Below are 20576 nucleotides of genomic sequence, written 5' to 3' on the forward strand. Positions count from 1 at the left end.
GACTCACTCACTCACTCACTCACTCACTCACTCACTCACTCACTCACTCACTCACTCACTCACTCACTCACTCACTTGCAGAACTAAAAATCTACCGGACCAAAAACGTTCAAATTTGGTAGGTATGTTTAGTTGGCCCTTTAGAGGCCCACTAAGAAATCTTTTGGCGATATTTGAACTCTAAGGGTGGTTTTTGAGGGTTTAAAGTTCTTTTAGCATGTATATTCTTCTCATTCCAATATATCATTTATATATATAAAAGCGAAATGGCACTCACTCACTGACTGACTGACTGACTCATTCACTCACTCACTCGCAGAACTAAAAATCTACCGGACCAAAAATGTTCAAATTTGGTAGGTATTGTGATGAAACTTTTAAATAAATCTCATGAGAGGAGAGAATCAACCGGAAAATTGTAATTACCCTTATAGAATGAAAGATATGCTAAAGGAATAGTTAGCGACCGAGCGATAAAGCTTCCTTATCAACAACTGAGTATCAGATAAAAGTACCGTTCTGTACTACACATTTTTCTAGAGAATTATTTAGTAAAATTATAATTATTTTGCAAATTGAGTACGAATCGTTTATGAATTGCTCATTGAATTTTGAGGTTACACTTTGTTTACTATTGATCAGATGTGTTGGAGCAGCTCAAACACAGCTGACTGATTCAATATATTTATTATAAGATGTCATGCCAGGTTTTCATGCAAGTTATAATATTATTTCTAAAATTAAGAACTATTGATAAAGGACCAAGAATTTCGAATAGAAAAATAAAATGTATGTATTATTGTTGAAATTATTCATTATTCATGAAATTATATTAGAATGTTGAGTATTATTGTAACTAACTAGGTCATAGCATGAATATTGTATTATTGATAGGAGCAGCAAAAATTAATTATAACAGTTTTGAACATAATAAAAATTGTATAGGAATATTAAATTATTAATTATTGTTTCAACTGAACCACATGGTGAATGAATCTCTTTGGCAAGTCTAAGCCAATCATATAGCATAGAAATAGCACCAAAAGGGTGATCGTTTGAAAACATCATATGTTAATCTGTTATCAGACAACAAACCTATCTTATCATATATGCTAGTGCATGTACACTGTATAGAGGAACTCTATCTAGAGAATTAAGCAGTTTAAAAAATTATACAAATTAAATTATTATTGTAATTAAAGGAATTATATTTCACTGCTTGCCACTGACGTCATGCCTACGTCATAATCATTCTACCAATGGCAAATTTTCATGCAAATTAATTACACAGAGATTCTCAGAGAAAAGGCTCTAGCCAAAAGGCTTAGAAGAAGACCTTCACTTCCCTTTTGAAATCCTCACCAGTAAGACCTTGTTAAAAGTTACCAAACCTACTTGTGAAATTTTGTTCGATTTTATATGTTTTATCTGTGAGCCAATATTTCAGGCTAATTTGTCTATTATTTGTAAATTCATCTTCATCAATCGATAATTCGCGAAATTCAAGTTCAATTATTCCCTGATTTAATTGGTGAAGGAGATATTAAATTAAAATTCCACACGTGCTGAGACCGAAGCCTGGACCCGCCGCCGATCAAACGAATTTGATCTAAAGAAAAAACCACGACCGCCAAGGAGTTTTCACGTGAGTTTTAAGTTTAAAAGGGGCCCCAATCTACGCTTCGAAAAATATTACAGTGCAGAAAATATAAATTTTTTCTTCGTTAAATTAATGGCCACGCCGAGAAGCGCTTATTAATATTATTAAGATCCTGGAATTTATTTGGTATAGAATTTATAAGAACTTGTAGTTGATTAACTATCCTCCGCTGCCAGAACCACGACCCCGAGCATTTTTATTTTCACCATTGTTCACAAATTGTTAAATTTATCAATCATAAAATTCTGTCGAGTCATGCATGGTGTCATGCGAGTACAAGAAAAATTTTGATCATTTTGTTAATGTTAAACTATTTTCCATTTGTAAATCAAGCTCTGAATCTGCACTGTCAAATCATATATTTTATTATATTATATTTCAATTTTGTTAATTCGTCTTCTGAGTTTGATTATTTCTTAAGCCTGTCAATTATTGTGTCTGACACGTTCTATATTATCAAGAACCGATCGAATACGATCATTGAAATAATTGAATTAAGCTGGATATTGGAACAGATCTAAGTGGATGTAGTGTGTGGGGTCAGATCGAGATTATTTATTCTCTGTCCTTACCTGCTCATATATCAGCTTTTATCTGTTACCAACTTCGACTTAGCAGCGAATTCGTCAACTGTATAGCAGATGCAGCTGGAGATCATATAATTTCCTACAATAGAGCTTAAAACCCGACAAGACTCTGTTCTCGAAATATCTTCCGAACGATATCTGGTCCCAGTATCCTATCTTAATCCTTTGGAACTTATTAGAGACGCAGTCCCATAAATTATCCACATCGGGATTTTTGCTCGACCTGTATGATTTTGTATGTTGTTTCATCACAGGTAATAGCTTCAAGATATCCGTATTCAGTGTCTAGCAATCGCTACACTACATTTAAGAATTTTATATCACTATACAATCTGTCATAAGAAGAATCAAGGGTGAGCGAGTAATTATGCCTCCCGCAATTCAGACAATTGTATCGAATCTTGTAGTGAATCGATCAGTCTGGTATTTAGTTAGCGTCCACGCACGCATTCTCAAAATTTATAACCTCAATACTGGTGACTCAAGATTCATTATACGTTATTCATTATCGACCTATCCTTGGAGGTGAGAATGACTCCCCCAGGAAAAGCTTCACATGATTATACATGTGTAAAAATAAACGCTTTACAGTATGTTCAGTTGGCCCTTTAGAGGCGCACTAAGAAAAATTTTGATCATTTTGTTAATGTTAAACTATTTTCCATTTGTAAATCAAGCTCTGAATCTGCACTGTCAAATCATATATTTTATTATATTATATTTCAATTTTGTTAATTCGTCTTCTGAGTTTGATTATTTCTTAAGCCTGTCAATTATTGTGTCTGACACGTTCTATATTATCAAGAACCGATCGAATACGATCATTGAAATAATTGAATTAAGCTGGATATTGGAACAGATCTAAGTGGATGTAGTGTGTGGGGTCAGATCGAGATTATTTATTCTCTGTCCTTACCTGCTCATATATCAGCTTTTATCTGTTACCAACTTCGACTTAGCAGCGAATTCGTCAACTGTATAGCAGATGCAGCTGGAGATCATATAATTTCCTACAATAGAGCTTAAAACCCGACAAGACTCTGTTCTCGAAATATCTTCCGAACGATATCTGGTCCCAGTATCCTATCTTAATCCTTCGGAACTTATTAGAGACGCAGTCCCATAAATTATCCACATCGGGATTTTTGCTCGACCTGTATGATTTTGTATGTTGTTTCATCACAGGTAATAGCTTCAAGATATCCGTATTCAGTGTCTAGCAATCGCTACACTACATTTAAGAATTTTTTATCACTATACAATCTGTCATAAGAAGAATCAAGGGTGAGCGAGTAATTATGCCTCCCGCAATTCAGACAATTGTATCGAATCTTGTAGTGAATCGATCAGTCTGGTATTTAGTTAGCGTCCACGCACGCATTCTCAAAATTTATAACCTCAATACTGGTGACTCAAGATTCATTATACGTTATTCATTATCGACCTATCCTTGGAGGTGAGAATGACTCCCCCAGGAAAAGCTTCACATGATTATACATGTGTGAGGCGTGTAAAAATAAACGCTTTACAGTATGTTCAGTTGGCCCTTTAGAGGCGCACTAAGAAATCTTTTGGCGATATTTTAACTCTAAGGGTGGTTTTCAAGGGTTTAAAGTTCTTTTAGCATGTATATTCTTCTTATTCCAATATATTAAAATTATAATTGAAATGTCCATACCATATGTTAATATAGAACTATAATCTAGAGAGAGTACCTCTTCGAAGCAGTTGTTCTGGTAACTAAATTAAAAATTTTGTCAGGTTGGCATTAAGTTGAGTTGACTTTGTTAGGTTGGCACCAAGTTAAAGATTGAAATGCATTTATCGCGGAAAAATTTATTAAGCACTGCTACTTCAATCAGAGCTATTCCTGGGAATATTAGATATATTACTAGTCGTCAGGCTCGCTTCGCTTGCCATATCCGTTTAGCCTTACATATGATAAAAATGCTCAAATGAAAAATGCAGGCGAGCGAAGCGAGCCTGCTGATCTCATTCTTGGTCGATCCAGCCAGGGGTCCAGGGGGCTCCTGTCTAGACAGATAGGCTATGGCGAGCGAAGCGAGCCTGACGGCTAGTAATACAATATTTCCAGGAATAGCTCTGATTGAAGACCCTTGCGAAGTGTGGGTTACAACTGCTCTTCTACTTTGAATAAAATATTATAAAACGTAATATTGAACCACTGCGTCACGCACACAACTAATCGTCAGAATGGAACAGCAATGGCTTGGGAAAGTGTGCTCTTGACGCAAGGCGAAACGATAATTGAATTGAAAATCGCTCCAATGTGAACGTATCTATTGACTTCACTGATTCTTATTTAACAACTAATTGTTGAATTGTCATATCATTATTTGTTATGTTAAAATTACCAGTAGTTCTTAGAATAGTAGACCAGACGCAGTTTTCTCATCTACAGGTATCTGGTTTCACCTGTTCTAGTTGATTCAGTTGAATCACAATGCACAGTTGAATCATAATTAAATGTTTAAATGTTTGAATGTTCAAATGTTTAGATGTTTAAATGTTTAAATGTTTAAATGTTAAATGTTTAAATGTTTAAATGTTAATGTTTAAATGTTTAAATGTTTAATGTTTAAATGTTTAAATGTTTAAATGTTTAAATGTTTAAATGTTAAATGTTTAAATGTTAATGTTTAAATGTTTAAATGTTTAAATGTTTAAATGTTTAAATGTTTAAATGTTTAAATGTTTAAAGTTTAAATATTTCAATTTTGTTAATTCGTCTTCTGAGTTTGATTATTTCTTAAGCCTGTCAATATTGTGTCTGACACGTTCTATATTATCAAGAACCGATCGAATACGATCATTGAAATAATTGAATTAAGCTGGATATTGGAACAGATCTAAGTGGATGTAGTGTGTGGGGTCAGATCGAGATTATTTATTCTCTGTCCTTACCTGCTCATATATCAGCTTTTATCTGTTACCAACTTCGACTTAGCAGCGAATTCGTCAACTGTATAGCAGATGCAGCTGGAGATCATATAATTTCCTACAATAGAGCTTAAAACCCGACAAGACTCTGTTCTCGAAATATCTTCCGAACGATATCTGGTCCCAGTATCCTATCTTAATCCTTCGGAACTTATTAGAGACGCAGTCCCATAAATTATCCACATCGGGATTTTTGCTCGACCTGTATGATTTTGTATGTTGTTTCATCACAGGTAATAGCTTCAAGATATCCGTATTCAGTGTCTAGCAATCGCTACACTACATTTAAGAATTTTTTATCACTATACAATCTGTCATAAGAAGAATCAAGGGTGAGCGAGTAATTATGCCTCCCGCAATTCAGACAATTGTATCGAATCTTGTAGTGAATCGATCAGTCTGGTATTTAGTTAGCGTCCACGCACGCATTCTCAAAATTTATAACCTCAATACTGGTGACTCAAGATTCATTATACGTTATTCATTATCGACCTATCCTTGGAGGTGAGAATGACTCCCCAGGAAAAGCTTCACATGATTATACATGTGTGAGGCGTGTAAAAATAAACGCTTTACAGTATGTTCAGTTGGCCCTTTAGAGGCGCACTAAGAAATCTTTTGGCGATATTTTAACTCTAAGGGTGGTTTTCAAGGGTTTAAAGTTCTTTTAGCATGTATATTCTTCTTATTCCAATATATTAAAATTATAATTGAAATGTCCATACCATATGTTAATATAGAACTATAATCTAGAGAGAGTACCTCTTCGAAGCAGTTGTTCTGGTAACTAAATTAAAAATTTTGTCAGGTTGGCATTAAGTTGAGTTGACTTTGTTAGGTTGGCACCAAGTTAAAGATTGAAATGCATTTATCGCGGAAAAATTTATTAAGCACTGCTACTTCAATCAGAGCTATTCCTGGGAATATTAGATATATTACTAGTCGTCAGGCTCGCTTCGCTTGCCATATCCGTTTAGCCTACATATGATAAAAATGCTCAAATGAAAAATGCAGGCGAGCGAAGCGAGCCTGCTGATCTCATTCTTGGTCGATCCAGCCAGGGGTCCAGGGGGCTCCTGTCTAGACAGATAGGCTATGGCGAGCGAAGCGAGCCTGACGGCTAGTAATACAATATTTCCAGGAATAGCTCTGATTGAAGACCCTTGCGAAGTGTGGGTTACAACTGCTCTTCTACTTTGAATAAAATATTATAAAACGTAATATTGAACCACTGCGTCACGCACACAACTAATCGTCAGAATGGAACAGCAATGGCTTGGGAAAGTGTGCTCTTGACGCAAGGCGAAACGATAATTGAATTGAAAATCGCTCCAATGTGAACGTATCTATTGACTTCACTGATTCTTATTTAACAACTAATTGTTGAGTTGTCATATCATTATTTGTTATGTTAAAATTACCAGTAGTTCTTAGAATAGTAGACCAGACGCAGTTTTCTCATCTACAGGTATCTGGTTTCACCTGTTCTAGTTGATTCAGTTGAATCACAATGCACAGTTGAATCATAATTAAATGTTTAAATGTTTGAATGTTCAAATGTTTAGATGTTTAATGTTTAAATGTTTAAATGTTTAAATGTTCAATGTTTAAATGTTAAATGTTTAAATGTTTAAATGTTTAAATGTTTAATGTTTAAATGTTTGAATGTTTAATGTTTAAATGTTTAAATGTTTAAATGTTTAAATGTTTAAATGTTAAATGTTTAATGTTTAAATGTTTAATGTTTAAATTTTAAATGTTAAATGTTTAAATGTTTAAATGTTTAAATGTTTAATGTTTAAATGTTAAATGTTTAAAGTTTAAATGTTTAATGTTTAAAGTTTAAATGTTTAAATGTTAAATGTTAAATGTTTAAATGTTTAAATGTTAAATGTTAAATGTTTAATGTTTAAATGTTTAAATGTTTAAATGTTTAAATGTTAAATGTTTAAATGTTTAAATGTTTAAATGTTTAAGGGTTTAAAGTTCTTTTAGCATGTATATTCTTCTTATTCCAATATATTAAAATTATAATTGAAATGTCCATACCATATGTTAATATAGAACTATAATCTAGAGAGAGTACCTCTTCGAAGCAGTTGTTCTGGTAACTAAATTAAAAATTTTGTCAGGTTGGCATTAAGTTGAGTTGACTTTGTTAGGTTGGCACCAAGTTAAAGATTGAAATGCATTTATCGCGGAAAAATTTATTAAGCACTGCTACTTCAATCAGAGCTATTCCTGGGAATATTAGATATATTACTAGTCGTCAGGCTCGCTTCGCTTGCCATATCCGTTTAGCCTACATATGATAAAAATGCTCAAATGAAAAATGCAGGCGAGCGAAGCGAGCCTGCTGATCTCATTCTTGGTCGATCCAGCCAGGGGTCCAGGGGGCTCCTGTCTAGACAGATAGGCTATGGCGAGCGAAGCGAGCCTGACGGCTAGTAATACAATATTTCCAGGAATAGCTCTGATTGAAGACCCTTGCGAAGTGTGGGTTACAACTGCTCTTCTACTTTGAATAAAATATTATAAAACGTAATATTGAACCACTGCGTCACGCACACAACTAATCGTCAGAATGGAACAGCAATGGCTTGGGAAAGTGTGCTCTTGACGCAAGGCGAAACGATAATTGAATTGAAAATCGCTCCAATGTGAACGTATCTATTGACTTCACTGATTCTTATTTAACAACTAATTGTTGAGTTGTCATATCATTATTTGTTATGTTAAAATTACCAGTAGTTCTTAGAATAGTAGACCAGACGCAGTTTTCTCATCTACAGGTATCTGGTTTCACCTGTTCTAGTTGATTCAGTTGAATCACAATGCACAGTTGAATCATAATTAAATGTTTAAATGTTTAATGTTTGAATGTTCAAATGTTTAGATGTTTAAATGTTTGAATGTTTAAATGTTAAATGTTTAAATGTTTAAATGTTTAAATGTTTAAATGTTTAAATGTTTAAATGTTTAAATGTTTAAATGTTTAAATGTTAAATGTTCAAATGTTTAAATGTTCAAATGTTTAAATGTTTAAATGTTAAATGTTTAAATGTTTAAATGTTTAAATGTTGAATGTTTAAATGTTTAAATGTTTAAATGTTGAATGTTTTAAATGTTTAAATGTTTAAAGTTTAAATGTTTAAATGTTTAAATGTTTAAATGTTAAATGTTTAAATGTTTAAATGGTTAAATGTTTAAATGTTTAAATGTTTAAATGTTTAAATGTTTAAATGTTTAAATGTTTAAATTTTAAATGTTTAATGTTAATGTTTAAATGTGTAAATGTTTAAATGTTGAATGTTTAAATGTTTAAATGTTTAAATGTTTAAATGTTTAAATGTTTAATGTTTAATGTTTAAATGTTTAAATGTTTAAATGTTCAATGTTTAAATGTTTAAATGTTTAAATGTTTAAATGTTTAAATGTTTAAATGTTTAAATGTTTAAGTTTAAATGTTTAAATGTTTAAATGTTTAAATGTTTAAATGTTTAAATGTTTAATGTTTAAATGTTTAAATGTTTAAATGTTAAATGTTTAAATTTTAAATGTTTAAATGTTTGAATGTTTAAATGTTTAAATGTTAAATTTTTGAATGTTCAAATGTTTAAAGTTAAATGTTTAAATGTTTAAATGTTAAATGTTAAATGTTTAAATGGTTAAATGTTTAAATGTTTAAATGTTCAAATGTTTAAATGTTTAAATGTTAAATGTTTAATGTTTAATGTTTAATGTTCAAATGTTCAAATGTTTAAATGTTTAAATGTTTAAATGTTTAAATGTTTAAATGTTTAATGTTTAAATGTTTAGATGTTTAAATGTTTAAATGTTTAAATGTTTAATGTTTAAATGTTAAATGTTTAAATGTTTAATGTTTAAATGTTTAATGTTTAAATGTTTAAATGTTAAATGTTTAAATGTTTAAATGTTTAAATGTTTAAATGTTTAAATGTTTAAATGTTTAAATGTTTAATGTTAAATGTTTAATGTTTAAATGTTTAAATGTTTAAATGTTTAAATGTTTAAATGTTTAAATGTTTAAATGTTTAAATGTTTTAAATGTTTAAATGTTTAAATGTTTAAATGTTTAAATGTTTAATGTTTAAATGTTTAAATGTTTAAATGTTTAAATGTTTAAATGTTTAAATGTTTAAATGTTTAAATGTTTAAATGTTTAAATGTTTAATGTTTAATGTTTAAATGTTTAAATGTTTAAATGTTAAATGTTTAAATGTAAATGTTTAAATGTTTAATGTTTAAATGTTTAAATGTTTAAATGTTTAAATGTTTAAATGTTTAATGTTTAAATGTTTAAATGTTTAAATGTTTAAATGTTTAATGTTTAAATGTTCAAATGTTTAAATGTTTAAATGTTTAAATGTTTAAATGTTAAATGTTAAATGTTCAAATGTTTAAATGTTTAAATGTTTAAATGTTTAATGTTTAAATGTTTAAATGTTTAAATGTTAAATGTTTTAAATGTTTAAATGTTTAAATGTTTAATGTTCAAATGTTTAAATGTTTAGATGTTTAATGTTTAATGTTTAAATGTTCAAATGTTTAAATGTTTAAATGTTTAAATGTTTAAATGTTTAAATGTTCAAATGTTTTAATGTTAAATGTTTAAATGTTTAAATGTTTTAAATGTTTAAATGTTAAATGTTTAAATTTTAAATGTTTAAATGTTTAATGTTTAAATGTTCAAATGTTTAAATGTTCAAATGTTCATATGTTTTTATGTTGCGCATTTACGGCGAAACGCGGAAATAGATTTTCATGAAATTTGATAGGTATGTTCTTTTTTAAATTGCGCGTCGACGTATAAACAAGGTTTTGGTAATTTTGCACTTCACGGATAATATAAAACGAAAAAGGAGCCTCCTCCATACGCCAATATTACCGTAAAAATCAGACAATAGAATTATTTATCATAAATCAGCTGTCTAGTGGACTATAATACTACCCGTTCAAAAACATGGAACATCTTGAAAATGTATCTTTCCATTAACGTTAGTAGACAGTTATTATAATACTACCCGTTCAAAAACATCAAACATCTTAAAAATTGTATCTTTCCATCAAGGTTGTAGACAGTTGCAGCCAGACCTGATAACAGCGCTCACACTCACATTCCGGGACGACACGTCATGGTATGATATAAAAGACAGAAAGACTATAGACAGAAAGCTCTATGTTTATTTAGGACTTTTTCTAGATATTTCCAATTGATAAATTATTTATTAATTTTTGAGAAAACATAACAACAGGTCAATGTAACTCACTGAGTGCGAGGTCTACTGTTCACAGAACTACTAGTATATATAATGATATTGGAATATGGAGGACATTTCTTCTCCTTTTACTATATTATATCTACTCAAAATGTCAAAAAACCTTGTGTATACATAGATGCGCAGTTGGAAAAAGGATATTCCTGCCAAATCTCATAGAATTCTATCAACGCGTTTGATTGTAAATGCGTTACATACATACATACATACAGACAAAAGGAAATCCGAGTTGAAACATGGTGAGAAACTAGGAAGCATAGTTCTCATTAAAAAATACATTAAACAAAAGTAATTAAGGAATTACATACTTTGACAAATACAGTATACGTGTAACTGAATTTTATCTGAAGACCTAGGTAAAAAAATCAAAATGAAGTATAAATGAATAAGCCTTCATGTCTGAGCACGAAAATGGAAAACACAATTCTCAACTTATAAGCATGATCATAGGAAGTCCCACTGCACAAAGAAGTCTGTATATTTTCTTCTGAACACCCCACTCAGTCCTTCTCGGCCCTATTTTCTAGACGTTGTATAATTCACTGACAATTCAGTCATCATTCGATGTTTTCACAATGTAAATTAACTATTAAAGTATGGCGGGACCTATAAATGAATGACGTTATATCCGTTCTGACACTACGGCAGGGCCACAATAACCAAGTATATTGTACAAGTTTATCATTAAAAAATGGTGCAGTTTAAAACCATGCAGAGAAAAACCAAATTAATTGCAGTCATATATTGTTTATTCATCTAATTATTTGACGTCTTATACAGTTTATATATATATATATATATATATATATATATATATATATATATATATATATATATAAATGAATGTCTGTTTGTGTGTTTGTTTGTTCCCTATAGACTTGAAAACTACTTGACATGAAACTTTGGGAATATGTTGTTTGAATATAGAGGATAGTTTCCAAAGTGATTAGAATCAGCCAAACTATGATTTTCGAGAGAATCAGAGAATCATCTCATTTCGACCACCCTTTCCATTATTTATTCAACTACAAAAACTTGAAACATACATTTTCCGGGGACAATATTTTACTTTCCACTCTGTATATGTATTAGCAGTAGACAAACATTAGTATTATTGGCACAGTGTTGTAGAATATTTCAAAAGCTTCGAAATAACAGCTGGTTGGAGGCTGTAAGTCCATATCCTACGGCTGAAGCGTCATCGGAAAAAGAGTGAAAAGTACTGTTTGAAATGGAAAGCACGTTTTTTCCAGCATATGCCAAACCAAACAATTAGAAAACCGTGTAACTCATGACTCCTTGAAGGTACAGACTTGGGAATGGTATCTATTTGTAATGATGTGTAGAAAGAGATTATCCATGATGGCAATCTCAAAAATGTTTGTCATTATGAAAAAAACAAGATGGCGGCAAAAATATGTCGATTTTCATGAAATCCTCTGTAATTCTAATAATGCCGATGATATCGGATCAATTCAGCCATCTGGAAGCTCCAAAATAATTATACTATAATATCCGAGAGATTTATCCAATTCCAAAAAATTTTACTATGGTGAATATAACTTCAAACTCTTGAAATCAGATTTTTGGCTGCCATCTTGGATTTTTCTATGATGACAAACACTTTTGGGATTGCCATCATGGATAATCTATATTCACACATCTTTACTAAGATATTGATACCTAATTTAGGTCTGTACCTTCAAGGGGTCATGAGTTACATGGTTTTCTGATTGTTCAGGTTTGGCATATGGTGAAAAAAGAGTGTTTTCCTCCATCTACTGTCTAAAGTACTTTACTCTGTGGAACATAATACTAAAGTGCCACTTTTTCGCTCTCGGTACTAAAAAACAGAAAAACTCCCTAGGGAGGAAAAGTAACTCCATTTAAATAAGATGGGAAGCATCTCTATTTCGAAAACGTACATTTGAAATAGGTTAGAAGGTCTAAGCTCAGAGGAGGAAGTATATAGAGTAGTCATTAAACCAACTAAATTCAATACCTCAACCAGACATTTGATCAATATATGAAATTTATAATTGTATGCTAAAATTATTACAAACTTCATATCACTATACTAAAAAAATGTATAATTTTTTTTCTATTCCAGGCTATTCAGAATACCAGCCAACGAATATTCCTCATTAACTAATCAAATTTGAAACGGGAACTTCATCATAGCTGTAGTTGTGGCGCCATTGCTGTTACAACTTTTGCCCACAATAGCGCATAGCGCTGTCGGCGGAGAACTGTGATTACAAGCCAGCTGTTCCTGTTTACTTTTTAGATTATGTTGTAACACATTGTTTGGTCAGGAACGTTTTTAAAAATTATTTTATTTGCAGTTTTTATAAAATGTAGGTGGAGGAAAAATGTTGTGTTTATCGCGAGTGAAAAATGTTTTTTCTCCCTCAGGGAGAAAAAACAGTACTTTTCACTCTAGATATTCTCTAGAGCATTTCCCTGACAAATAACTATTTTCGCTGCAAACAGTAGTTTTCACTCTTTTTCCAATGACGCCAGTCGTAGAAGATGAACTTACAGCCTTCATCTAGATGTCATTTTGAAGCTTCAGAAATATTCTACAACAATGTGCCAATAATATTGGTGTTTGTTCACTCTGAATACATTTACAGGGTTAAAATGAAATTTTGTCCCCAAACAATCCAATTTCAAGAGTTTGAAGTTATATTCACCATAGTAAAAGTTTTTGTAATTGGATAAATCTTTCAGATATTGTAGTATGATTATTTTGGAGCTTCCAGATGGCTGAATTGATCCGATATTCTCGTCATTATTAGAATTACAGACGATTTCATGGAAATCGACATATTTTTTCCGCCATATTTTTTTTCATAATGACAAAATATTTTGAGATTGCCATCATAGATAATCTCTTTCACGGCTGTTACTCAAAAATGACCACGGACTCCCTTATATTCATTACATTTGCGCCCGGACTAATTGAGAAACTGGAAAATGTTGGAAAAAATTATTCACATCATGAAATAGAGTTGTTCATATTGCATTCATTAATTACTGAAGAATGACAGAATGATTCACAATTTTTTTGAATTTCTCTTAGCTCATCCTAAAATGGAAAATTGAGAGGTTGTGGAATTCAGTGTGATTCATCATAAATCGCATATTTCCTGGAACATCTATAGACAATCAACAAATGAACGCATTAAATTCATCAATTTAACCTTTCTATTTTTTCATTCTTCACTTTACTGATAGATATTACTTTACTGCTAATTGATTGAGAAGGATATGTTCTCGGAATAATAAATGCTGCATGACTATGCACATAGGAAATCCGTATTGAGATGTACATGAGAATATTGGTTGTCAGATAAATTCCATGATTCACCAAATAAATTCAAGTATGACATGAGATACATTGGATTTTTGGCAGTACGAAGTTCGCCGGGTCAACTTATTAGGTATAATTATTTCTCATTCATTAGGTAACTAGTAGTTCTGTGAACAGTAGACCTCACGCATTATTCGCATCCACAAGTACCCGATTGAAACTATGGACATTATGGAAATACAGCAATAGACTGGCTTCTCCACACATCTGTGTAATCACTTGTCAGCTGATGTATGATGAATAATTCTTTAGTTTGATTTTTACTTTCCTTGCCCTACTACCATATGTTAAGGTACCCCAATTTCATGTTTTCTATACGTTTCAAGGTCCCCTGAGTCCAAAAACATGATTTTTGGGTGTTGGTCTGTGTGTGTGTGTGTGTGTATGTGTGTGTGTGTGTATGTGTGTATGTCTGTGAACACGATAACTCCATTCCTAATTAACCGATTGACTTGAAATTTTAAACTTAAGGTCCTTAAACCATGAGGACCCGACAATAAGAAATTCAATAAAATTCAATCCAAGATGGCGGAAAAAATGGCGGATAATTACTAAATAACCATGTTTTTCATGATTTTCTCAAAAACGGCTCTAACGATTTTCTTTAAATTTATACCATGGATAGCTATTTATAAGCCCTATCAACTGAAATGAGTCTCATTTCTGGGAAAATTGCAGGAGCTGCGTAATATTCTCGAGAAAAATGGCGGATAATTACTAAAAAACCATGTTTTTCACGGTTTTCTCGAAAACGGCTCTAACGATTTTCTTCAAATTCATACCATGGATAGCTATTTATAAGCCCTATCAACTGACATGAGTCTCATTTCTAGAAAAATTGCAGGAGCTGCGTAATATTCTCGAGAAAAATGGCGGATAATTACTGAAAAACCATGTTTTTCACGATTTTCTCAAAAATTATTCGACTGATTCATTTCAAATTCATACTCTGTATAGTTATTTATCAGCTCCATCAACTGGCATGAGTCTCCTTTCTGGGAAACTGATGGGGGGTTCACCCCATCCTTGAGAAATGGACTTTGTAACCTCCTTCTCGTGCATGAGGTAGGTAGGTAGAGCAGTCTATGAAAATAACACATAGTCGAGATATTTCATCTGTAGAACAGCTGTTTTGACGACTTTTAAAAAATCATCGGATTTCACAATTTACACAAAGGAAAAAGTACTCTGAAAACAATTATATACACACATATACAGTAGTCCGATCGTATTTCAAATAATTATGTTGCCGCCAATCGTCATTATGTTATTTCTCTAAATTATTGTCATTTAAGAATGAGGCTCCCAGTTCAATGAGCAAGGAAAGTTGTGTGAGTGTACCACACCAGATTTTTACTCTAATATTGGCGTATTAAGGAGGCTCCTTTTTCCTTTTATATTATCCATGAAATGCAAAATTTCCAAAAAGCTTGTATATACGTCGACGCGCAATTGAAAAAGGAACATAATAACTTACCTGTTAAATTTCATGAAAATCTATTACCTCGTTTCGCCGTAAATGCGCAACATATAAACATTTAAACATCAAGTGAGGAATGCCAAACCGTCGACTTGGATCTTAGACCTCACTTCGCTTGGTCAATTAATAAATTGAAATTTATTAATTTCTATAGTGCGTCCTTAGTCGCTCGACGGAGTTGTCCAAACGATGATCAATTCTTTCAAAACATTGTATTTCTTCGTTGGGGCTACTCTTGTATAGAGATAAGAATCTAATTTTTGAAGGGGGTTCTTAGATTTTTTATTTCTATTCGCTGAAACTGTGTTATGTGACTGATCAGCTGATTTGATTGGTTGTGAATGACTGTGTTGCAGAGGTGGCCAGCTGGTCAACTACTCTCAACGAGGAGGAATCTCAGTGTTGACTGAGAAGCATTCAAGAAGCAGTCGCCTTCTGATCGCGCGAGCCGAGTCGCCCGACTCCGGCAACTACACTTGCACTCCTTCGGCGAGTGACTCGGCATCCGTGCTCGTCCATGTACTCAATGGTGAGTAGGTCATTCCATAGAGAAAATATATCCCATGGTATAGGGCTTTCATATTCTAAGGGCCGTTTTCCGAGCTCGGGATTTAGCTTAGTTCTAGACTTTAAACAGCTGGAGTCAGAAAATTGGCTTTCCGAAACGGGGTGTAGTCATAGTCATAATCAAAGTCACGTTTAAATTAAATTTCGAAAAACTGGAAAATAGAACAAAGAAGAAATGGTGTAAAGTTTCAGCTATTTTGGATTATTCAAGAATGCTTTATTTCGTTAAGGAAAAACGTTTCCAACTATAGAAATGAGGAAATGGAGATCTATTTTGCTGCAACTATTTACTGCGACTACGCCCCGTTTTGGAAAGCCAATTTTCTTACTCCAGCTGTTTGGAGTGTTAAACTAACTGTTTTATTTGATAACAGCAATCACACAACAAATTCTTACGGAGTTCCACTGTCTCTGTTTTTCACTGTTTGACTTCGTCTGTCAGTGGACAAAGCAGGTATCCTTTCCTATTTATTTATTTATCCTTAGACAATAGATACAATCCAGTTGAAAGCAACAGTCATTCGCCCAAAACTGCTTTCGACCTTGTTTCAAAATAAACAGTCCAGAGTTTATGATTGGTTGATGATTCGATTTATACACAATATTATTCTAAGTCAAAAAAAAATGTATCAACTAAAACAAATTTCGGATACATCTGATCAGTTAACTTCCAAACAAGAAATCTCTATCTCAATTTGAAAAATATTTGAAATTCCAATATCCTCACAAGTTCGCCAGATTGCTTTCAGACCATGTAAAAATATAATAAATTACCAAAATATTCAATCTAAATTATGAAAATTTATCATTCGATCATGGAAAAATACCTTCTCTTGACGAATTAAATATAATAATCACGATTATCACTATTTATAATAGCCAAAATGATATTAATCCATAAAATAGGCGATAAGACCAATCCAGCAAATTATAGACCAATTAGCCTACTTAGCAATTTTGCTAAAATAATAGAAAGACTGATTAAAAAGAGATTGGTTGACTTCCTAAATAAAAATAATTTAATTGCAAAAAATCAGTATGGTTTCCAGTCTGGTAAATCAACCAAAGATGCTGTTATGGTATTGATTGATTCAGTTAACAGGAATTTCAATAAGAACATTAAAACACTGGCTGTTTTCCTAGACTTGGCCAAAGCTTTTGATACCATACCTCATTCGACATTGATAGATAAGCTCAATGGATGTGGTATCCGTGGAGTGGCAAAAAAGTTGATTACCAGCTATCTGCAGGATAGATCACAAACTATGACCTTCAACAATAAAACTGATACAAGAATTCTAACAAGTTTTGGTCTTCCTCAAGGAACGGTCTTATCGCCAATATTATCCTTGATTTATTTGAATGATCTTCTCAAATTAAATATCCCGAATTCCACCAAGATATCTTTTGCTGATGATACAGTATTGTTATTTACTGGATCATCATGGAGAGAGGCATATGAAAACGCAAATGAAGGATTAAGCATTGCTAAGCGATGGTTTGATGAGCAAACTCTCACATTAAATTCAAATAAGACAAAATTTATTGCTTTTACTCCAACAAAAACTGGTGAACCACCTATTGAATTAGATATAAAAATTCACAACCAAGACTCTCATATCGTCTCTAGACCCAATAATTGTATCTGTGGAACAATCGAAAAAGTCAATTTTCTAAAATATCTTGGAATAATAGTTGACAGTCACTAGAAATGGAACTTTCATGTACAACACATAATATCTAAATTAAAATACCTAATATACATTTTCTATAAAATTAATACTCTAAAGGATATCAGAATCATAAGAACCATATATCATGCATACGCTCACTCCTTGTTCCAATATGGAATAGAATTATGGGGGGGTACCTTTGACACACACTTTAATAGAATATTTACCCTGCAAAAGCATTTAATGAGAGCCGCTCTAAAACGGCCTAGACTGTATCCAAGCAGGAATTTGTTTGTTGAATGTGGGGTTCCAACGCTACGACAGGTCTTTGTAGGGAAAATCATTACACATGCCAATAGAAATAAGCAGCATCTTACTTTGAATACACATTTACACAACCTTCGTCCGTCTGTACTCAATCCTTATACTCGAAACTTTACAAGATTAACTATAAATAAACATCAATTCACATACTTCATGGAATACTTTGCTAATATAGTCCCATATCACTTTATAAACAATAGAATAACAAAAAAACTAAGTAGTGAAATAGAAGAGTGGGTAAAATCTAGAGTTTATTTTAAGATAAGTGTATGAATGATAATTTTGTAATAACTATAAGATCATAGTGTATAATACGTCTGTTATAGTACGTTTTTCTTGATTCTCTACTATGGATATTATAGTATATATCCACTTTTAGTCTTGATTAATGTTAGGCTATAATATTTGTAATTTTCAATCGCACTCACTGCTGGCGAACAAGTTCCACTTATGCCGGTAGTGCCTTTTATATAAATTCACTTATTTATAATATTACTTATAGTATCTATCATATTTTTAATGTAAGTACTGATTGTAAAATGTTATGGCAAATAAATTTCAATTTATTTCAGAACGAAGAAGACTAAGCCCAGAGCAGTCTTCACTACAATTTCAATTTCAATTTTCAATTTCAATTTATTTATTAAAAACACACATAACAAGACAAAACAAAATTACAAAGAATTTGAAACAAATAAAACACAATAAAATGTTACAAATATAAAAAACCATGGGCTTTGTGGTTGGGTGTGTTGGAGAAGAGAAAAAAAAGAGAGGAAGATACCTAGCCAACTATGGTTTCCCATGTAATAGGCAGGCAAAGAAGAGAAGAGAAGTAATGAGGGAAAAAGGTAAGGGAGAAATAGGGGGAAGGAAGAAAACAGAGGAATAGGTACTCAAAATAAAGGTAAGCGAGTCCACTGAAAAATGAAAAAACAATGCTGGAGCAGAAATCTCGAGTCATATATCTAAATGAAAGAAGAAATTACTGTATGTCCAGTTTTTTATATCCAGTTTAATTTTTCCGCTGATCTTATTGTCCATGAGAAAGTGATTTAGAATGAGGTTTATTATTTTAGTACCTATGTAAATTAACTGCCTCCTTATACATTCAATATTAGTGTTATAGGTTACATATTTGTTAGCAGTGGCCCTTAGATTATAATAATCAAGTGTAGAGTTTATTGTGAGAGGAAAATCGGATCTATATTTTATTAAGTACTCAATTACGGTTTTTATGTATAATTGACGTATAGTCATGACCTCAAAATCACTAAAAACCATATCCGTTGGATAGAGCCTGGGTTTGCTTAATATAGTTTTAATTATCAGTTTTTGTGCTACAAATAATTCAGCAATATGACAGTTGAAACAGCCTCCCCAAACAACTATGCCATACTGCAGAATTGACTTGACTAGAGCATGATACCGTACATCATTTTCATGTGGTTCTTATTAAGAATTCTGTTAACTTGGTAAAATTTAAAATATAAATATCTAATTTTTCTTCATATGTATTTAATATGAACATCCCATTTAAGGTTTTCATCAATTATGATTCCCAAGTACTTAGTATTATTGACTTTTTCAATGGTGGGACAATCACAATTACCCAAGTTAAATTGCACTGAGAATGGAGTCTCAAATCTTGATTCTCGTTGGGCTGTCCTACTCCATTTGCAGAGAAAGTTATGTAATTCGTTTTTTCAATATCAAAACTCAAGGTATTCTTATCTAACCACTTCTTGATTAAAAGCATATTATTTTCAGCTATGGTATGAACTTCATTCCATGAATTACCGTGAAAAATAGCTGCAGTATCATCTGCAAAGGATATCACAGTTGAGTTTAGAAGTCTTAAATTTAAAAAGTCATTTACATAGAGTATGAAAAGGATGGGAGAAAGTACAGTACCTTGAGGAAGACCATAAGAAGTTAAGTTAGTTACACTAGATTGATCATTTATGGTTAGGGACTGGGTTCTATTACTCAGATAGCTTTTGAACAATTTAAGCGAGACTCCTCTGAAACCATAGGACTCCAGTTTATTGAACAAAGTATTATGAGGTATTGTATCAAAAGCTTTGCGTATATCCAGGAAGACTGCAATAGTTTTCTTATTGGAGTTTATTTTATCAGATAAAGTATTGACGAATTTTATTAGAGCGTCAGATGTACTTTTACCATTTTGGAAACCGAATTGGTTCTTGTTGATTATTTTGTTAAGATTCAAGAAAGAAACAACTCTTGACTTTATTAGTTTCTCCATTATTTTAGCAAGGTTGCTAAGACTAATCGGTCTATAATTACAGGGATTAGTCGGGTCACCTTGTTTGAATAGAGGTTTTATTTTGGCTGACTTGAGGTGCTCAGGAAAATATCCCTCCTCAAAGCATCTATTAAAAATGAAAGAGAGAGGTTGAGATATAAAATTGGCTATTTTCTTCAGCGTCATATTACCTAGACTATCAATACCAGGACTGCAGTTGTTCTTTAGATTTTTAATAGTTGCCTCAACCTCAACTATATTTACATTCATCTCAATAATATACAGGTTGGGTGAAAAGTCCGAGAACGGCTTAATATCTCATACACAAAGGTAATTTCATGGTGGGTGTGATTGGGGATCCTAATAAAATTGAAAATAC

General features: G+C 32.0%; 1 protein-coding gene across 3 annotated transcripts in view; it reads left to right on the forward strand.

Annotated features, from left to right (window-relative positions):
* LOC111055462 (transmembrane and immunoglobulin domain-containing protein 1) overlaps positions 1-20576 on the forward strand; it is a 386768-nt gene that overhangs the window by 336294 nt on the left and 29898 nt on the right. For all 3 annotated transcript variants that reach the window (XM_039435467.1, XM_039435468.1, XM_039435469.1), the window contains one exon: positions 15721-15893. In XM_039435467.1, coding sequence (XP_039291401.1) covers positions 15721-15893 — 173 coding nt within the window. The remainder of the gene's footprint in view (positions 1-15720; positions 15894-20576) is intronic.

The sequence above is a fragment of the Nilaparvata lugens genome, chromosome 9 (assembly GCF_014356525.2).
Source record: "Nilaparvata lugens isolate BPH chromosome 9, ASM1435652v1, whole genome shotgun sequence".
Taxonomy (NCBI): domain Eukaryota; kingdom Metazoa; phylum Arthropoda; class Insecta; order Hemiptera; family Delphacidae; genus Nilaparvata; species Nilaparvata lugens.